The 21,229-nt window shown below is 50.1% G+C and overlaps 1 protein-coding gene across 10 annotated transcripts in view; it reads right to left on the bottom strand.

Annotated features, from left to right (window-relative positions):
• PPP1R12B (protein phosphatase 1 regulatory subunit 12B) overlaps window positions 1-21,229 on the bottom strand; it is a 132,634-nt gene that overhangs the window by 5,815 nt on the left and 105,590 nt on the right. For 3 of the 10 annotated variants that reach the window (XM_040085695.2, XM_040085703.2, XM_040085704.2), the window contains 6 exons: window positions 10,819-10,835; window positions 10,205-10,352; window positions 9,503-9,607; window positions 9,185-9,238; window positions 7,788-7,838; window positions 1,265-1,445 (listed from right to left, as the gene is read on the bottom strand). In XM_040085695.2, coding sequence (XP_039941629.1) covers window positions 1,311-1,445; window positions 7,788-7,838; window positions 9,185-9,238; window positions 9,503-9,607; window positions 10,205-10,352; window positions 10,819-10,835 — 510 coding nt within the window. In that variant the 3' untranslated portion in view covers window positions 1,265-1,310. Of the gene's footprint in view, window positions 1-1,260; window positions 1,446-7,415; window positions 7,484-7,787; window positions 7,839-9,184; window positions 9,239-9,502; window positions 9,608-10,204; window positions 10,353-10,818; window positions 10,836-21,229 lie in introns of all 10 variants that reach the window. The other 7 variants (XM_040085698.2, XM_040085706.2, XR_005703984.2 and 4 more) reach the window with 6 other exon arrangements.

Here is a 21,229-nt window from a genome sequence, read left to right as displayed (position 1 = left end):
GAGAATGACTTAGGCTCATGGTTTATAGGAAGAAATGAGGCAGGGTCAGGTTGGAGCTGTGAGATCATTTCACCTCACCATGTGCACAATCCAGGGCACTCAACATGCCACCCAACTCTCCCGGCCCTTGTGACACACATGTGGGCTTGAGCTGAGACTCCTGGAAAGGGGAAGCCACAATTCCCCTGATCAGTTTGTTTCTATGGTTAATCAGCCTTGATATAATTTGTGTGCTAAGAATAGATTTTTTTATTCTGTGGTGCCACTTCCAGCCCACATGAGCACACGACTTCTTGTGTCTGAAGGGATATGAATATTCCTACTAACCTGCAAAGGACAGGTAGGGCCTCAAGAAAGGAGCATTTACAGCATTATTTTAGCCTTGAACCAATGAAGTAGCAGGAAGAGACGTAATTTAACTGTATGATGTGTGAGGGCAAAGCTTAGGGAAGACTCATCCTCGGGTTTCAAACATTAATTGTCCAACACTGGACTTAAAACAGAAAATAAAAACAGAGTGCTCTGGTCTGGCTCTTGCTGCATCCCCCACCCTGTGCCAGCCCACAAGAGGTAGGGGGTTTGCTGAACCTGTGGACTCATACTCAAAATTTTCATTTTAAAATAAGGAAAGGAGCATGTCCTTTTTGTTCAAGTGACCAAGAAAAACTGCAGAGGACAGCTCAGTTTGTAGTTTTTCTAAAAATACCCCTTCTATCTAAAATGTTAGCTTTTCACAACATTCCTGAAAATCTCCTGCCTTTGGATAATCTGATTTGCTGAGTGCCAACTTCTCCCTGAACTAAGTCCAACTGAAAAAGAATTCTACTATAAGCAGACATGTAGCACAAACCACCTATTTTCAAGTGTCCAAGGTCAGTATGGAGGGGGCTTGGAGCAACCTGGTCTACTGGAAGAGTCCCTGCCAATGGTAAGGGGTGAAACGAGATGAACTTTAACGCCCATTCCAACACAAACCATTCTGTGGGTCTGTTTCAAGGCAAAGTACCAGGCAAGGAGCTGCTGGCACTGCCAAGCCACCCCAAAGCCATTCCCCAGTGCTAAGCTGGCAGGGGCAGCATCTGCCATGCACAACAAGAGCCAGCGGTGTGAGCAGAGCTCCAGCAAAGCCCCGCCGTGGCAGCAGCACCATGCTCTTGGAATCTGGAGATCTTCTGCCACAAGCTTTTGAGCAAAAAGCTTCACCAGACACCCTGGAGAGCAGGGAGGCGAGTGGGAAGTGCCCGGCCAGGAAGCAGAGACCTGCCTGGAAGTGTGGAAGAGGGAGGCAAGATGAGCCGGAGGGAAAGCAGCTACAGCTCCTCTGATTCCGAGGGCTTGGCGGGCAGAGAAAGCCTGGCTACGACCCGGGTCAGAGCCCTGTTCTCAGCCAGCAGCTGCTCATTCATCTGCCTCAGAGTGTGAATCTGTTTGAGCTGGTGGAGATTCTGCAGAGAGTGAGAGGAGTGGACAGAGAAATACAGAGAGAACATCAAGGAAACAAATGGGCACAGAAATGAGAGTTTAGTCCATAGGCAGTGAAAGAAAAAAAGAGACTAAAAGAAATTAGTAGCAGTGAGTGCTGGAAGGGGAAAGTCTCACAAAACACCAAGGATATTTTGTGAATCAGTCTTTTCTCCAGGGGCCCCCAAAGTCTTAAAAAAGGTCAAATACAGGGATTTCCCACCACAAAGCAGGACTATATTCTAGTTTACCCAGACAGCCCTGGGACTTGGGAACTGCTGTGAGACCTATCACCAGTGACTTAACACCTACACAGGTTCTGAAAGCACTGCGGGGAACTGAGAATTTCTTTAAAGCTCCTTTTTTTTGTGTATCTCTAAAAGCTAAAGCAGCTGTGTGGAGCAAAGAGCAATCAGAACTTCCTGGAAAATCCCAAAAGCACAGACTGAAGCACCTGAAAGTGTCACTGTTCCACAGCAGATCACCGAGACAGTCACCGTGTCTGCTTGTGTCCCTGATCCTTGAGTGATGCTCCTGGGTCTGCCCAGGCTCAGTCCTGCCAAAACCTCTGGGGTTTGGGGGGAGTTCTCATCCCTGCCCAGATTCAACTCTTCTCTGTCACAGGGCTCAATTTATCTTTGACCTTCAGAAGGGACAGGTCTGAACCTTAAACTGCTCATTTTAGGAAGAGGAGTCTGAATGAGAGCATCCCCCACAGTGGGGATGTGCCAGGAGGGCATTCTTGGTGACAAAGGCAAAGAGGGGCACAGGACAGGGCAGAGATCAGGCCCCACACTGGGGCTTGCACAGGAACAAACTGGACATGGGTACAAACTGGGCACGGGTACAAACTGGACATGGGTACAAACTGGGCACAGTACAAACTGGACACGGGTACAAACTGGAAATGGGTACAAACTGGAAATGGGTACAAACTGGACACGGGTACAAACTGCACCTGGGTACAAACCAGGGCTTGCACAGGTACAGCAGCACTGGGAGGTAGGGAACAGAAGAGCCATGAGGAAGCAGAACAGGGAAATGGTACAAGCCATGCAGACGTTCCCAGTGCCACAAGGATGACACTGCTCCCAGTAATGCCGGAGTGAACTCATGTGCTGGACATTTACACCACTGTGGGTGCCAGGAGATGCTGAGAGCTGCAGAGCTGCTGAGTGGCATCCCTGCTGTCCTTCCTCCCGAGAGGTCAGGCAGCTGGGCCACAAGAACAAGAACCCATCCTGCATGATGGAGGGAGCCCCAACACTGGGCAGGAGCAGGCACGAAACATCCACAAGAAGAGTTGTAAGTTCAAGCGACAAAATCCCAGTCCCAAACCAAAGCAGTGCCATAAAACACCATATTCCTCTCCACATCCTCTTACTTGAGAGCTCACAGTGGCAGAAGAAGACAGAGGGAAGGGTCTATGGGGAAGGGGGCTCCTTTCTACCTTCATGAGCAGAAAGCACTCAAAGGGAGGTGCTGTCTGTCCTGAACAAGAAGCACCATCAAAGAATCTACTGTGACACAAAGACAATGACCGTCCACCCAACCTGCACTACTCAGGTTGCCCAGAGAAGCTGTGGCCATCCCACCCTTGGAAGTGTCCACTGCCAGGTTGGACAGGGCTTGGAGCAGCCTGGGATAGTGGAAGGTGTCCCTGTCCATGGCAGCCTGGGATTCTGTGATGACCCAGAGCTGGCTGCAGCTGGGAAAGAACCTGCTGCATCCCAGGACATTTTGTCCAAGGGCTCATTCATGTACAAAACTGAAGTACTTTGTATATCCCTCAGCCATCAGCTTCATTCTTAGCTGCCCAAAAGCACTACATTTATTCTCCATGACAGAACGAAGACACCTCTTTGAAAAGCTTTGCAAAACCAAGGGAAGCAAAACAGGAGGGCAGGGAGCCAGCAAAGGATGGGGTTTGAGCCCCTGAGGTCATCAAACTGACAGAGCAGCTCACTGGACACACAAACACAGTTCTGACATTGGATAAATCAACAGATCCCAAGACAGAGCTACAGCTACAGAACTGCAGGAAAGCTGCAGTGGTACCGCAGCAGCAAGATACCTGCTCACCATATCTCACCCATCCAACCATCCATTCATCCATCCATCCATCCATCCATCCATCCATCCATCCATCCATCCATCCATCCCTGATCCATCCATCCATCCACCCATCCCTCATCCACCCATCCATCCATCCACCCACCCATCCATCCCTCATCCATCCATCCATCCATCCATCCCTCATCCATCCATCCATCCATCCCTCATCCATCCATCCCTCATCCATCCATCCGTCCATCCATCCATCCATCCATCCACCCATCCCTCATCCACCCATCCATCCACCCACCCACCCATCCATCCCTCATCCATCCATCCATCCATCCATCCATCCATCCACCCATCCATCACTCATCCACCCATCCATCCCTCATCCATCCATCCATCCCTCATCCATCCATTCATCCATCCACCCATCCATCCATCCCTCATCCATCCACCCATCCATCCATCCACCCATCCATCCATCCCTCGTCCATCCACCCATCCATCCATCCATCCATCCATCCACCCATCCATCCACCCACCCATCCATCCATCCATCCATCCATCCATCCATCCATCCACCCACCCATCCATTCATCCATCCATCCATCCCTCATCCATCCATCCATGCATCCATGCATCCATTCATCCATCCATCCATCCATCCATCCATCCATCCATCCATCCCTCCATCCATCCACCCATCCATTCATCCCTTCACCTGCCCAAGCTTTGCTGGCTGCCACTGTGCTTGCTGAGGACAGACGGACATGTCCTGTGATACCTCACACCAGGAGCTGCTGGAAGATGGTTGTACTGGAATAGTCACTTCTTTTGATGGCACCAAAAATGGTTGAGGATACTTGGTCTGTTCACCCTGGAGCCTGAGGTCAGACCCCACTGGGGGCTGCAGCTCCTCACGAGGGGCAGCTCTGATCTCTGCTCTCTGTGACAGTGACAGGACCCCAGGGAAGGGCTGGAGCTGTGTCAGGGAAGGAATCTCAGGGAAAGGTTCTTCCCCCAGAGGTGCTGGGCACTGCCCAGGCTCCCCAGGGAATGGGCACGGCCCCGAGGCTGCCAGAGCTCCAGGAGAGTCTGGACAATGCTCTCAGGGATGCACAGGGTGGCGCTGCTGGGGTGCAGGGCCAGGGGTTGGACTGCAGTTCCCTTTCCTCAGGGTATTCCATGATTTTATGATACACAGACAATAAAGACACTGTTTTATCACAGGCTCACAGCTGGCACAAAGCATCTCATATACATAGTATGGGCATCGTGCTACGTGAGGCGCAAAGACTGTGATCGTTTCACAGACCACCTTTGTTTTCCCACACCAGCACAGCACGGAACCTCAGCATGGTCCCATCAACTGCTGCTCAGCCTCCACACGCTGCACAGCCCACAGAAAGGATCTCGGATGTAAAAACGTGTGTATGCCGTAGGTAGGCCAGGCTCCTGTTTATGCACCAAATCCAGCAAAGGCTGGGAAGCTGGGACTGAAGCCAAGGACGAAGAGCAGGATCTGGATGATACCGCTGTGATTGCTTATCACTCTGCTTGATACTTGGCTTAGCGAAAGCAGGTTTCTCAGTTCTCTGTACCTGCCTTCAATTAATGGATTTTGTGCCTCAACACTAAATAAAAATGCCCAGAGCCTGCACGACGGCTGAGGCCAGGAGCTGCAGTACTGCCATGGAATAAAGGAGCTTCTGTGACCTTCAAGAACAATTGCTGTGTTAAGTTGGGACCTCAGGCACTTGGCATTGAATTCAGATCAGTGCAAATGTTCATTTTCTTTCTCCTGCCACAGCCGAGGTTCTGAATCGCCAGCTGAATTGTGCAGTCACTCAGGGAAATGCTGCACTGCTCTGTCACCTTTGCAAGAGCAGGTCTGAGGAGCAGCTTTGCCACCAAACTTCTTGAGGTTACCAAGCCTGTCTTTCTCCTCTTCACTTCTCTCTGGCTTTGGTAGCAAGGGTCACACCCCAGACAGGAACAAAGCTCATTCCCTCAATCACAGCCTGAAGTACTGTACATTTCTGTCACCTCTACCTCCTCTTCCTCAGAAGTCAGCTGCAAGGAGAGGACAGCCCTGGCCAGGATATCTGATGTGCACAACGGGACACAGACATCCATGGATCCAACAGCTGGATGTGAGTCTTACTGGATTCACAGACTGGTGGGAAGAATTCCCAAAAACAACCAGAGACCTAATCACCTGACAGGTATGGTTGTTTCCACTTGCTGCTCTCCACATTGAAGGAAATTTATGGATTTGCATTTTCTTTCACAGTTCCTTACTTATTCCTTCTGACTGCACAACAGCTACTCAGGTAGTGCAAGGAGCAAGGATGAGAGTCCAACCAGAATTAGCAGATTCTTTCCTGGCTCAGCTCCCACACTAGTGACTAACAGGGATGCTCTGCAGAGATTATCTCCCTCCAGGCAAACACAGCAGGGCTGCTTCTCCCACTTCAAGGCATCATGAAAGTGGACACAACAGTTTCCTTTTGGAAAGGTCCAATTCAATGCTGCTTTCTTCAGAGACTTTTCTATTCCTCTTTTTGGAGTAGCTGTCAAACAAGGCATGTCACAGTGCCCTCAAGTAATCACTACATGCTTAAGGTTTTGCAAAAACTAGTAAAAATCTAGTAGCACCTGAGAAGAGAGGTTTTCCAATTTCTTGTGTATTTGTTCTACTAACAAAAGGCCACTTTGGTTGTCAGATGCAGCAAGAACAGGCAGAGAGCAGAGTCAGCAGCAGTCTCAAGGACCTGAAGCTCATTTTCAGCTGGACCACAGCTTCCTTCAGCTCATGTCTCTCGAGGAAGTGTGAGAACATGTCCAACCTCCAGCAGCGTTTCTGTTCTGCACCACCTTGGCTTTCATGGTTCTGCAGCTCCAGACTACCTGAGCTGGAGGCACTCTGGCTGTGCCCAACAGACCCTACAGGCACCTTCTCTCATTAGTTGCTTTCCAGAGCAGTATGTTTCCAAACTGAGGCCACTAGAGGCCACCACCTTGTCTTCTTACTCCATGGGCTGAAGTTACAAGTTTGCAGTGATCTGCAGAGCTGAAGGAACAACACAAACTGCTCACGCCTATATTTCTCTTGAAGACCACAATTCTTTAATTACAGGAAAGTCTCTGTGCAGTTGAAGGTTCCCACCTGCTCACTGAACAAAGAGTTTGGAATTTAGACATATACAATCCTTTCTCCTTCTCCTGGCTCACACATCCACACTTATTTTCTCCTCTCTGAGAGAACAAGAGCCTCAACAGCAAGCATCCACCACATCAATGTGCTACTTATTGCAGCAGAAGCCAGTGGTCCTTCCAGAGCTATGTGCTTGTAGAAACACAAAGTTTCAAATAGAAACAGAGCTGGAACCTCCTTCAGGTTGACAGGAAGTAGTTTCTGTCAGTGCATGGTGCTGGGAGAGCTCTCAGGTGGGTCCTTCCTTCTGAGAGTAGCTTGGTCCCACCTGCTCCCGTTGAAAGGGAAGGAAAGCAGGGGACAGAGCAGAGGGGACACTCATTCTGTGAGGAGCACTGAAACACAGCGGAACGTGACGCAGCACTGCCCAACGGGGTGAGGCTTTAGGGGTGTGTGGGCAGCCAGACGCTGCCTGGGCTCTGCAGGGCTCCCTCACGGGCACAACCATCCTTGGAGCCATGCCACGGGAGCGAGAGTGCACCAGAGCACCAGTGGCCACGGCTCGTGACAGCAAGCCATGCTGAACATCCCATCAGGAAGCAAATTCCTCCTTGCTGGAATTATCCCAGGCTGCCGTGGCCTCCCACTGACATGCTTTGGGAAGGGAGTAGAGGAACACTCTGTGCTTCATCCTGGCCAGTGTGCGTGAGCTCAAAAGCCAGCTTTGTCTTCTTACCCATCCGGAGAGAACCTCAGCGGCTTAACTTGGGCTGCAGACTAGTCAGAGCACAGGGGGTCAGCACACTGGAACTCAGCGATGCCACAAAAAGTTAGTTTGGGAAGGCATTTAAGGAGAACAGCTTTCACCGTTCTCGGATCAAACAGCAGAACAAATCAAACATAGGAGCGATCAGGTGAATGAGAACAGGACAGTTTATTAGCGTTTCATGTTTGGAGAACAGGGCCATTAAAGCAAGTTCTGACTGCGGAAAGGAAAATGAGATCCTTCCCACGGACACTTCAACATCCTTCTCCTGGGTGACAATCCCCAAAGACATGAATACAAAGCATAAAACAAGGAATAGATACAGTGAAGATTATTTCTTACCTTCATTTCCTCCTCCATTTCAGAGAGTTTCCGCTCCAGGGCTCGCTTCTCCTGTTTACAAGGATTCATAATAAAGCAGGTCACGAGGATTTAGAAGAAAAATTTACAGTATATTTTTCTCTTAAAGAAAAATAAGAGTCCTGTGTTTCTGTAGCAGCATTCTCTACTACATTTGAGAAGAGTATCTCAAAGCAAGGCAGAAGTTACAACCAGAAACTGATCAGATGGAACAGGGCAGCTGGCAAACCAGCAGGGATATAAGCTGGGCCTGTTTGAGCAGATCACAAGCTCTATTCATACCCCTAATGAAATTATTCCCCATTTTCAGTGATCCCAGTTCTCAAGAACTGCTGATGTAATGTGATTTTGAGCTCTGTAGGTGAAGCCATGGATTTACTTATACTCCACTAAAGGTGGCAATGAGAAAAGCCACTGAGGTGCTCAAATAGGAAACAGAACAAGGAAATTCCCTGCCTGGAAATCCTGTTTCTCCCAGATAATCCAGGGCAGCAAAGCTGAATGCTTTTGGTGCATTTTAGAAAGCGAGGATTAGACTCTGCCATGTGAGTGGCCTCAGCGAAGCCTGTGCCAAGGTGGGGAGATCTGGGCTCCTTCAGGGACTTTTCTCAACATGAAGGAGCTCAAACTGCTCCAGGGACATGCCCTGAGAAGGGGGAAGTGGGAAACACGCATCAAGAACAAGATCTACACTCTTTGTCCTGCCACGAGGCCAAGAGAGTGAGGAAGAGGTAGCTTCTGAGTGTGCTGTGGATGATGAGCTCTGGGTCACTTTTTACCCACAGCATGGTTCATCCAGGGATTCACTGGTGCAAAAATGCATGAGCCATCCCAGAAACAGTTAATGCATCTTCACTGAGAACAGCTGGACACATTTTCACTTTCTAACTCTGAGAATCTGTGGCTGTTGTGATCCTAATTCAACAGAAGTTATACAGGATGTTACCCTGACTTCAACAAGGCCAAGCTCAAGCACCTGTCCCTGGGTTGGGGCAATCCTTGGATCAATAGGGGATGAAGGGATTGAGAGCAGCCCTTCCAGGATTTTGTCTTCTTCCCCCACTATCCAAAACCAGTCTTTATTTGCAAGGATCAGGAATGTTTTAAAGCATAATGGCCCAAGAGTCCCTCAGTGTGATACAATCCCTTGGTCCTCAGCTGCTTAGAACGAAAGAGAGGAATCAGAACGAAGCTGATGTGCAAAGAGAGCAGCAGAATCTCAGGCCCCGCTAAGGTCAGAACACAATTATCATTGTGCACTGCTCCTCAAGGCAAAAATACAACTTATCTTTTAATTAACACTTCCCTTCTAGAAATGACTGCCCTGCACAGCAGCACCAGGCACAGGCTGTGACTCAGAAGAAAGCAGAGACACGTACCCTCTTCTCCATCTCCAGCATGCTGGACCGGTCAGAAGTTTTCTCCTGTTTCTGCTTGGAAATTAAAAATAGAAAGTGATTAAACCCCAGAGCATTCACAGGGTGCTGCACAAAGGCCAAGACAACCCACAGATGCTCTTGCTTGGGGTGCAACAAGTTGCAACAAAATTACTGGCTTATTTCTGTCTCCTCTGTGGCACCTTCCCTCCCAAAAACATCCTTCCCAGGAGCTTCCCTCCCTTTCCCATTCTGGAACAAGTGTTGGTTTGTCATGGCCAGTGCTCAGTTCCTCCAGTCAGGACCTGCTTTTTCCCTTACCTGGGCTGCTTTTTCCAACTTTGCTTTGATATCAGCCAGCTCGAGCTGGGCTTCCTGCAGCTTTGACTTCAGCTTCTGATTTTCAGACAGGGCACTCTCGTATAACTGAAATGCAAAACGAGAGCTCAATTAACCAGGCTGCTCCTGGTTAATTAACCCCATCCCACCATGCTGCTCTGAGCAGACACATGCCCTCAGCACTGAGCTGAGGGGTTCACTTTGCTCCCACGCATCAGAAGATGAGAAGGGAAAACAAAACCAACTTGGATGCTTTACTTATGCTTTCATAATTCATGAATTAGAAATAAGGAAACAGCTGTTGAATTTTGTAGGGAGTTTAAACACAGCCAAGCAGCACAAAAAAGGGACAGCTTTAATTGAATTCCTTCCTCACAGGGCGGTGAGGGCCTGGCACAGAGCCCAGAGAAGCTGTGGCTGCCCCTGGATCACTGGAAGTGTCCAGGTCCAGGCTGGATGGGACCTGAGGCAACGTGTGACAGCGCAGGGTGTCCCTGCCCACGCCAGGGATGGAATGGGATGAGCTTTAAGGTCCCTTCCAACCCAAACCACCGGATTCTTTGAAACAGAGAAAATGAACGGAAAACATCTCTTTCTTTCCGCTGATTCTTGGGGCCTGTTTCTGAAGCGACAGGCAGGTTCTGTGGTGCGTGCAGTGACAATAAGAAGTTTAAGAAGTCCTACTTTCTTGTAGTCCCTGTTGCTCTCCTCCTCTGGCCGGCTGCTGAGGGCGGCGAGGCGATTCTCCCTGCGGCTGTAGGCGCTGGAGCGGCCGGAGGCGCGCTCGCTGTAGGACGAGTCGCTCGTGCTGGGGTTCGTAGCTGCTTCCAACCTGGAACAGGAGGAAGATGCAGCGCTTTGGAGCTGTGGCAACTTGGGACAGCCAGCACAGAGCGCAGAGCCCAGCTGGTTGGGATGGAGGCTGTGGCAGAGCCAGCTGAGCCAGGGCTCTGGGGGAGCACCCTCCACTCGGCCCTGGGGATCGCTGCCCAAAACCCAGCCACCACCACTACAATAAAAATCCCAGGGTACCAGCCCAGCCTCCCATGGGCAGTGACTTCCCACAGTCTCTCATCTCCATGCTGGGAACCAGCTCCATTTCTAACAGGGCACTGAAGTAAATAATTTGAGGAGTAAAGAATAGAAGCAAACTGGTGCCACAGCTGAGCTGAGGAAAGGACCAAATAGCCAGTACCAGACTGGATTTGAAGTGCAGGGAATCCTCAAAGCCATAAAAAACATGCTGCTGATAAACATTACACAGAAAAAAAAAAAAAAGAAAAAAAGAAAATTCTTACCTGGAAAGTCTTTCATGCTGAAGGAAGAAAAAAAAAAAAAAAGAAAGAAAAAGCTAATTAATAATGAGGAGAATTAAACATTCAATTCAAAAACTGCAGAGCTTCCAGGCAGCAGCAATTTTCCACCTTAGATACCAGCACTCAGCTCATGCCAGGCTACAGAGATTTCCCAGCCCAAACTGGGAATCACCAATCACTGCCTGAACCTTCAACTGCTTCACCTCCTCTGAAGTATTTATTTCGCTCACCTAAGGAATCCTGAATCTTGCTGTTCAAATCCTCATTTCCAGAACTGAAATGCTTTCCCTGGAACCCAAACTAATCGACTGTTTCCCTTTTCCAGTGAAGTTATTCTCCCTATGATCACTGTGCTGTGTGATGTGGGTGAGGGGGATTCACAGACACGAGGATCTCCCAGTGTTTGTGCTGAACTTGAGAAAATCACAAACGCTCTTCTCTCCCTGGGCAAGCACCAAAAGCTTCACTGCGGCAGAGAGAGACACAACAGCAGCTGCAGGAGGGAGGGAGAAGACCTCACACCAGAGTGGCTGCAGCCTGTGTTGGGTTCTTCTTTTCCCACCAACATCCAAACCTCTGCTGCGCTGTCCTTGGCTAACTTTGGACATGGAGGGGTTGGAGCGTGTCCAGAGAAGGGAATGGAGCTGGGGAAGGGGCTGGAGCACCAGGAGCAGCTGAGGGAGCTGGGAAAGGGGCTCAGCCTGGAGAAAAGGAAGCTCAGGGGGGACCTGACTCTGGTCCCAGGGAACAGGACATGAGGAAAGGCCTCAAATTGTGTCAGGAGAGGTTCAGGTTAGGTGCATATTAGGGAAAATTCCCTCTTTTGAAAGGGTAGTCAGACACTGGCATAGGCTGCCCAGGGCAGTGGTGAAATCACATTCCCTGGAAATATTAAAAAATGTATAGATGCAGCATGGCTTAGTGGTGAACATGGCAATGCTGGGGAAAGTTTGGGCTCAATGATCTTACAGGGCTTTTCCAACTTAGTAATTCCATGATTCTGTGAATATCCTACAGAGGCTGGATGTGGTAAACCAGCATTTCAATAAAATTTTCGGGATGGAACAGTTCCTTCCTACAACTGCATAAATCCAGTGGTGATGGCATCACTGTCCTGCAGGACAAGCCACACTGACAACCACCTCCTCCACTAGGTTTCTGTCTGACACATATTTACTCAAATTCCAGGTGCATTCCAGCTCTTTATGGTCCTTGAACTGGAAATTGAGCCCAGTATTCCTCTGCTGGTTTATCAGTAGCATCATTGTTCTGAGTGAGCACAAACCTCCCACAGGCACTTCCAGCCAATTCCCTCGGCTCTTTTTCACAGAGTCAACACAAAGGACATCAGAGAGCAGCAGAGAGGTCAGGATTTTAGTGCCCAGACACGCTCGTGCTGCTCGCACTGCACCAGTACATCCAGTGCTAAGGCCTTGCTGGGAGGTAGATTTGCTGCCTGCCTGGCACCCAGCCAATGCCTCTGATCCTGGGCAGGATCTGGGAGTACACCCCATGGAGAGAGGAATTAAATCACCCATCACAAGTCACCGCTCCGCTCAAAGCCAGAGCAGCACAGCAGCAGGTCCAGAGCACCCCACCCGTGCCCAGCCCTGCTCCTGGCTCCTGAGTTTTTAATTAATCCCAGCCTAATGTGACCCTCATCTTGCACCCTGATTGAGCACAGGAGGGTGCCCAGGGAGCCTGCAATGTGTGGGCTCTGCAGCACAGCTCCTGCCACGCTGACCAGCACTGGGAAAATGAACGGCCGGGAGCCAGCACATGGAGCCTCGGGGACTGACCACACGCTCAGCCCAAGCTGCTACGTGCAGAGATCAAAAGCACAAGCAGAGCCTGCTATGAATTAGCACATTCTCCCTCCAGCTGTGCCCACAGGGCCCCCCTCAGCCAGGCCTTTTGGGCAGGTTTAGTGCCAGCCCCCCTGTGCAGACACCAGAACTAAAGCTCCAGGAGGCTGTCCTGGTGCAGGCAGGCACGGCGCTGCCATGGCAGTGGGTCCAGTATTATTTTATTTGCTCTAATAAAATCTCTCTCCTCTTTTCAACTTAGAGGTGAGAAGCCTCCCAAGGAAGACAGCAGACGCATTTCCACCATGGCTAAGCCCTGCTGCACCTCCACAAGCCATTTTGGATGCTGTCTGGGAAGCATCTCATGTGACTCAAGGCCTGGCAGCTGCCTGATGACAGGGACACAGCTCTCTTGTCCTAACAGCCCTGGCTTGGATTTTAGTGCTCTATGAAACCTGAAGGCAGCAAGTTGGGACAGTTTCTGTACAGCTGGCCTCCAGCACAGGGCTGTTAGAAAGACAGAGCACAAATCCAACCACATCCTGGGCTCATGCAGGGCAGGGGGAGACTCTGTCCCTGTGCCCGGCTCAGCTGAGACCCCACCTGCAGAGCTGCTCCAGCCCTGGGGCTCCAGCACAGGAAGGATGTGGAGCTGCTGGAGCCAGGCCAGAGGAGGCCTGGAGCCCCTCTGCTCTGGAGCCAGGCTGGGAGAGCTGGGGGTGTTCACCTGGAGAAGAGAAGGCTCTGGGGAGACCTTAGAGACCCCTCCAGTGCCTAAAGGGGCTCCAGGAGGCTGAAAAAGGACTTTGGACAAGGATCTGGAGTGATGGGACAAGGGGGAATGGCTTTAAATTGTCAGAGGGTGGGGTTAGATGGGATATTGGGAAGAAATTTTGGCTGTGAGGGTGCTGAGGTCCAGGCACAGACTGCTCAGAGGAAATGAGCACAGCTGCCCCTGGATCCCTGGAAGTGTCCAAGGCCGGGCTGGACAGGGGTTGGAGCAACCTGGGCTAGTGCAAAATGACCCTGCCCATGGGAGAGGGACTGGATGAACTTTGAGGGTCCCTTCCCATCCAAACCAGTCTGGGGTTCTAGGATTCTACAAAGGATTTCCCATTTTCAGCCACACTCACACTGATCTCTCCATGGTCCTTTGTTAGCTGAGCTTTTGTTTCTTAAACCCCTCAACAGCCTGACAGCTCCTTTCGAATCTTGGTCCAATGACCCAACCACCACTGAAGAGCTGGAGAAGGGAATTACACTGATTAATAAGGCTCTTGCTGAAAGTTATTTTTGCACTTAATGCTAATCCCCTTCAGTGGTGACTTTTGCTATGATGACAATGAGCAACTAATCCACTCCTTAGCAAGCCTGAACTTACTTCAGCAAACACACCTGCTAATGGATTTGAACAGCGCTGGGAAACACCTTGTGGCTGGGCAAGGTGAGATGGAAACCAGGCAATGAACCCAAGCAAGTCCCCAAGCCAGCCAGGGTGCTTGCAGCAAGAGTAAAAACCACTTCTGTCCCTTTTTTTTTTTCCTTCTAAGAAATGAGAATTTCCATATGCAGGGGGAGCAGGGGCATGCTTCCACAAATGAAGGGTGGGGTAAGAAAGGAATCACTTTAAACATATACAGCAAAAAACGGGAACCCTCCAGGTTCATTGTATTTCCAGCCTTCCTGTGATGGATGCTGCGATGGATTGGCTCAAGCTGTGACTGTCTCTATGTGTTTAAAGAGAAGCAAAGTGCCAGGTGAGAGGGGATGGCACACATCATTCCTGCTGCTGCCAGCACTGAGCAGAGCCAACCTGCAGGAACTGGGAATCATGGAATGACAGCACCATAAAGGTTGGAAAAGCTCTCTAAGAGAAGAATGATGAAGCTGGGGAAGGGGCTGGAGCACCAGGAGTGGCTGAGGGAGCTGGAGGACTCAGCCTGGAGAAAAGGAGGCTCAGGGGGGATCTTGTGGCTCTGCACAACTCCCTGACAGGAGGGGCCAACCAAGGGCTCTGCTGCCAGGGAACAAGGGACAGGACAAGAGGAAATGGCCTCAAGGGGAGGTTCAGGTTGGATAACGGGGAATATTACTTCCTTGAAGGTGTGGTCAGGCCCTGGCACAACTGCCCAGGACAGTGGTGGAGTAAACATCCCTGGAAGTGTTTAAAAAACATGTGGATGTGGCTCTTCAGACACGGGCTAGCAGTGAACGGGCAGCGGTAGACTCAATGATCTCAGAGGGCTTTGCCAGCTTCAGTGACTCTGTGACTCCATGATTCTGTGGAGCACTGGAGGAGGTGCTTAACTGAGACATCCCTGCCATTTGTTTAAAGAGAGACTAACATCTCTGTAGGCCACTGAGGAGATACAGTTTCAGCAGAAAACAGCTTTTTTCCAGCTGCACCTGCTCCATCAGCACAGTCCCCGCTGGCCCTGCCCACACTGCCCTGTCCTCTCTAACAGCCACCAAAAATTCACTGGAATTCCAGCAGCACTGGCTGCGCTGCCCATGGAAGTGAGGAAGGAGGTTGTTTGCTCAGAGACGCCATCCGAGAGCTGGAAATTCCAAGGTCAGAGTAAGAAGGTGAAGGACAAAACTCCTTCCCTCATTGCTGGGAATGAGCAGAGGGAATGAAGAGCTGAGGCATCACGTGCACTTGACCGAGCTGGTGCAAGAAGGGTCTTTTCCTTCCTGACTTTCCTGAAGGAAATTGTTAGGGTTTGTGAGGGGATGCTGAGAAACTGCTGCATCCACTCCAGTCATTATCAACAAATGCACTGGAGGCTTTTTTCTTTCCCTGTCAAATTTAGAGCAGCACTGTAGTTTTGCCCAGATTCCTTTATTTCCCTTGGGATCAAAATTCAGCTAAAAACATCAAGAGCCAGGGAAGCATCAAGTTGTGAAATGATTCTTCCATAATCTAAACAGGGTCAGAGCGCTGCAGGGGTTGGGGTGGGGGAACACGCGGGGCTGGAGGCGACTGTCCTGATTCAGAATCCAGCACGGCAGCTGAGCTGAGCCCTGGCACTGCTGCCCAAACCCCCAAGGGGGTGACTTCGAAAGGAAAACTAAAAACCACAGAGTGCTTGCAGCCATGCTCACAAGCTTCTGGGAATCCTCGGGGCTCAGAGCTCCCACCAGAGATCCCGTCACCTTCCCCCCCACCCATCTCACGGTGGGCAGCATGTCCAGGTGGTGATGGGGGGGTGGAGGATGCTAAAGGGCTTCAGCCCACTTTGCCAGCACAGAGATGGGCTGGAAAATCATAAGGATCTGAGATGGGACCCAAGGGAAAGGTCAAAGAGCACCAGAGAATCGTGGAATCAAAGGATGGTTTGGGTTGGAGGGGACCTTAAAGCTCATCCAGTTCCACCCCTGCCATGAGCAGGGACACCTTCCACTAGCCCAAGCTGGCCTTGGACACTTGCAGAGACTCCCAGGATGGTGACATTGGGCAGTGCCAGGGAAAAGGAACAGCTCCACCCACCCGGAGTGCTGGGATGCTGCCTTGTGCCAAGAATACCATCCAGGACAGATTTCTAAAATGTACTCGGACTGTGGAGGGCAGGAGCCTACCCTTAAAATCAGAAAATTTTGCAGCTGTTGGGAGCTCAGTGATGAATAATTAAAACCAAATTCCTCATGGAAGGCTTCAATAAAATGCAACCCTGAACTGCAGTGCCAGAAGAGAGACTGGCTGCTGCTCTTGCCAAGGCAAAAACTGCCCTAGTTGCTTCCACTTGCATTCTGTGGCTGAGGTTGGAGCCAGTGAAAGCACAATTCCCTACTATTTACATTTTTTTCAGGGAAAAAACCCCAACAAAACAAACAAGGAAAAAAGAGAAAAAAATTAGATGCTTCGGGAACATTTTATACTATTTAGCTCCAGCTGGCCAATCTCAGGATAGCGTACACTATTTTAAGAGAGTTGTCAAGGAATTTATTTTGGTGTGTTTTGTCTCAGAAATCCTGATCAATGCCTACGATTAATTAACCACCATGTAATGAGATTGAGGGGCACAGCTCCAGCTCTGTCCTTTATGCAACAGGAGAAGTTTCAGAAACCCCTCAAATTTTATTATTGTGCTGGCAAATATCCTCTTGTTGAGCCAAGTTTATTTTAGAAATTAAACGTAAAATAAAGCCAGCTGCTTTCGGGGTTCTTTCCCTTTTCTATGCAGAAGTCACTGTGTTCTGCAGTTACGGAGCTCAGCTGCTCCTACTCGAGCTCCAGTGTTGGGCCAGGCTGATGTTCCAAAGGACAACCTCTCCCTCCTAGGTGCATGGAATGTCCTGAGCTGGAAGGGATCCATGAGGATTGAGCCCACCTCCTGCCCTGGACAGACACCCCAACAATCGCACCCTGTGCATCCCTGATAGCGGTGTCCAAACACTCCTGGAGCTCTGGCAGCCTCGGGGCCGTGCCCATTCCCTGGGGAGCCTGGGCAGTGCCCAGCACCTCTGGGGGAAGAACCTTTCCCTGATATCCAGCCTGACCCTGCCCTGGCACAGATCCAGCCCTTCCCTCAGGTCCTGTTGCTGTCACAGACAGCAGAGACCAGAGCTGCAGCCCCCAGTGGGGTCTGACCTCAGGCTCCAGGGTGAACAGACCAAGTGCCCTCAGCCACTCCTCGTGTGGCCCCCCCAGATCCTTCCCTATTTCCGTGTCCCTCCTTTGGACACCCTCCAATAGCTTCAGATCTTTCTTACATTGCAGTGCCCAAAAAGTGCCCAAAAAGTGCCCTCGGGGCTTCAGGTGAGGCCACGCCAGGGCAGAGCAGGGCGCTGCTGAGGGCAGGAATCCTCCAGGAACAGGTGCAGCCAGAGCCAAGCTGGAAGGATGAAAAGCCAAGAGGAGGCTGCCTGGGACACTTCACTGCACCATCCCCAGTGGATACAGCTCAGCTCGGTGCTCCCCCTCCAGCCACATTTGTCATTCCAGTCAGGAATGGCTGGGATCAAGTTTAGTTTTTCAGTGGGCGCAGAATAATTCGAAGGTCTGGCTGAACTCTGCTTTTCAGAGTTATTTCGAGGTCATTGCCTCCCTCAGAAAGCTGCTCCTCTGATCTGAGAGCTGTGGTTTGTGCAGCATCCTGTTAGCTCCAGCGGCATGATGGATGTGCTGCTTCCAGCTCGAGCCTGCAGTCGTGCAAATGCAAGGATTCCAAAATCCCATGGATATGATTAATAATCCAGTGGAGCCAAACCACCTCCGTGTAACCTCCAACTCCCCAAAGCCTGATGCAAAATATGTTTTCTCAAACTATAAATCAATAAACTTTGCTTAAGAAAAACTGCTATTACTGAAGCATAACATTAAAAGCCTCTCCAAGACGGAGTAGTGGCTTTGGCAGCTGGCTGCAGCAGATCCCATCGTTTTCAGTACAAACAGCACATATTTAATCAGAAACAAACATCCAGGGCTGAGGGACTGACGGCCACATCTCCTGCCATCCCAAACAAGCTACAGTTGGACACTGGTCTGTGCCATGTGTGCCATGGCCAGCCTGTGGCTCTGTGCTCCAAAGCTCTCTCATGACCCATGGGCTTTCCAGCAGCTGCAGTTTATTCCCATTGTCTCTTGGGGATAAAACCCGCCACGTAAAATATCAGGCTGGATAGTATTTTAATTTAGGGAAGGCCGTAATTCTGAAACCCAGGGTTTGTTGCTCTCTTTTTCCTTCTTTCCTAAGGGATCAAATTTTATTGGTGAAAAATTTAATTTTGCACAGCGACGTGATCTTAGACAAAACTCTCCAGACATGTGGAAATAAAAACCGAGCGGCCAAGTGACATGAGAGGAAAAGATTTCTGCTTCTAAATTTCTTCCAGATGAGAATGCCATAGGTCTGCAGGAACCCCTTCCCTGCCCTACAAAACCTCTGGCAGGATGTTCTCAGGTGTTTCATTAGGGACTTAAATACCTCTTGAACCAGCAGTGAGGGTGAGAGCTGCCAACAGTCAACCTGGCAACTTTTCAACGTGAAATTCACTCCAAACTCCAGTGAACAGCTCCTGAGCTAGCAGCCACGTTCCCACAACAGCCCTGTGGGCACAGGCAGCACGTGGCAGTGAGACTGGAATCGTGGAATCACAGAACTGTGAAGACTGGAAAAACCCTCTAAGACCATCAAGCCCAAATGTTACCCCAGCACTGCCACGTTCATCACCAATTCATGTCCCCACGTGTGATATCCCAGGTACCACATCCACAGGTTTTTTCAACGCTTCCTGGGATGGTGACTCCATCTCTGCCCAGGGCAGCCTGAGCCAGTGCCTGACCACCTTTTCAAGGGAGAAGTTTTCCCCCATATCCAACCTGAACCTCCCCTGGTGCAGCTTGAGGCTGTTTCCTCTTGTCCTGTTGCTTGTTACCTGGGAGAAGGGAATGATCCCCACCCAGCAGTGCTGGGTTAATGTTTGGACTCAGTGATCTTAGAGTGCTTTTCCAGCCTTAATGGTCCCATGATTCTATGATTCTATGCACCACCTCCCCTGAACAGCACAAGTAGGGCTGCCAGTACTCAGGGAAATGGATGAACTGGGCTCTGCCTCTCTTCCAGCCCTATTTTTGCTGGGTTTGTGTTCATTTTATGAAAAACAGACCTCTGGTGGGCTCCTGCAGGGATGCAGACACTGGTTTTCAGCTCAGCAGGATGAAGTGGTTTGCTGCTCACAGAGGTTCCACCCATTCTCCCCATCACTCCTGCGGCTGCTCATTCCCATCCTGCAGCACCTCCCCCTCTCTCTGTCCTTGGTTTTGTGGCTATACCATTAACTGACTCAAATTAAGGGTATCATCTTTCTCCTCCTCCCTTCATCCCTTTTACAGTCCCAGTTGATTCCCTGCTCTGGTGGAACCTCAAGTTGCCCCTGACCTTGTGAACTCCCGCAATGAGCTGTGGTTTCAAGGCTGAACTATCTCAAGGGATCACTCTCCAACTGCTCAACCAGCTTCTCCAAAAACACCTCTGACCAGGCAGCTGAGGGGCAAACAGGAGCCTTAAATGAGGCTGCAGTGTTACATCAGGTCCTTTCCAAATCATCCATGACCACTCAGAGCCTTTAATAGTTAACTGACTCCCTGCTCCAGCTTTGGCTTGGATCAATTCTGCTGCTCAGGAGGGAGGAGAGTTGAAGGATCTTCAGCCTCAGGGACAGAAGCCGTTCAACCCACGGGTCACAGCACATGCCCTGACCCATCTTGTTTATACATCCAGATGCAGGAGCATCGTCTGGCTACTGAGTCACAGCAGGGAACATCTCATGGGTGGTGCCCTGGGAATAACCACAAGTTCCCGATATGCTTCCAGATATGGACATTTGCAGAGGAAAACTCAAAAAACCCCAAAGGACAAACAACGTAGAAGGATTTAATCCCGATACCCATCTGAGAAACACGATGCTTGAGGAATAACCAGAGATAAAACAAAGCAGCGTGCTGGAGAACACAGACAGAGGTTAATTGCCTGAAAATTCAAGTTTCAGCATCCCACATTTTTTGTTGGCTCCTGGGAGAAAAGGGAATCATTTCCACAAACACCGCGTAACTAGTCAGCAATCCAGAAATTAGACAGAAACTGTCAGGAGACAATTCATTTGGTCCCATTTCAATTTATGCAGCATCACTTTTATCACAACCAAACAAGTCCAAGCCACTAAATAGAAACCCAGGAACGTAAAGGTTCCTGGAAAAATATTTTCATAACACTTCCTATTCTCTAACACACCGGCAATGGCAGCATAGCAAGTTAAATGATTCATAGAGGAAAACCCCATGTGAGAATAAACCTGTGATCAAGAATATCTGAAATGGGTGGAACCTGTTGCAAAAACACCACAGAGTAAAAACTGACCACCTGACACATTTATATTCCAAACTGGAGGAAGGCTGTAACCCTATCAGGCATTTCTAATGACCTCCCAGCACCCTGGGACACTGACTTTTTACATGGGCAAGTGACAGGACAAGGGGGGGACGGTTTTAAAGTAAAAGAGGAAAGATTTAGATCAGATAACAGGAGGGAATTCTTCCTGCCCCATCCCTGGCAGTGTCCAAGGCCAGGCTGGACAGGGCTTGGAGCAACCTGGGCTAGTGCAATGTGTCCCTGCCCATGGTGGGGGTGTGATGAGATGAGCTTTAAGGTCCTTTTGAACCAAATCACTCTGGGATTCTATGATCACGTAAACATTAACACCGACCCTGTCGGTGTGATTTGCCTGCTGAGCACCTGCAGCTCAGCCCCTCACATTTTTGAGCACCAGCTTTTCTTTTTGCTGGAAGATTCGCTTTGCCTCCCCGACGTACGTGCGCACAGGACCGTAGCCGGCCTCGGTGCATTTGCTGCCATGGTAATCAGAGCTCAGAGCACCACGGGCTCCGTGTGGGGGCTCGTTAACAGAGACGGTGATTTGGGAACTGCTGCTTTTCATACTCAAGTGTTACCATCAAGTGACTTGGTGAAAACATACGGCCCATAAAAGGTGATGCTCCTGCATCCCATATTTCACCCAGCACGGCTCCTTCAGACGCTCCAATGAAAGGCAGAATAAAATAAATCAGTGCAGATCGCTGCATACACTCG

This window comes from Hirundo rustica, chromosome 24 (assembly GCF_015227805.2).
Source record: "Hirundo rustica isolate bHirRus1 chromosome 24, bHirRus1.pri.v3, whole genome shotgun sequence".
In the NCBI taxonomy this organism is placed as follows: Eukaryota; Metazoa; Chordata; class Aves; order Passeriformes; family Hirundinidae; genus Hirundo; species Hirundo rustica.
The sequence above is the reverse complement of the archived record's forward strand: the minus strand, read 5'-3'. Positions and strand labels throughout refer to the sequence as shown.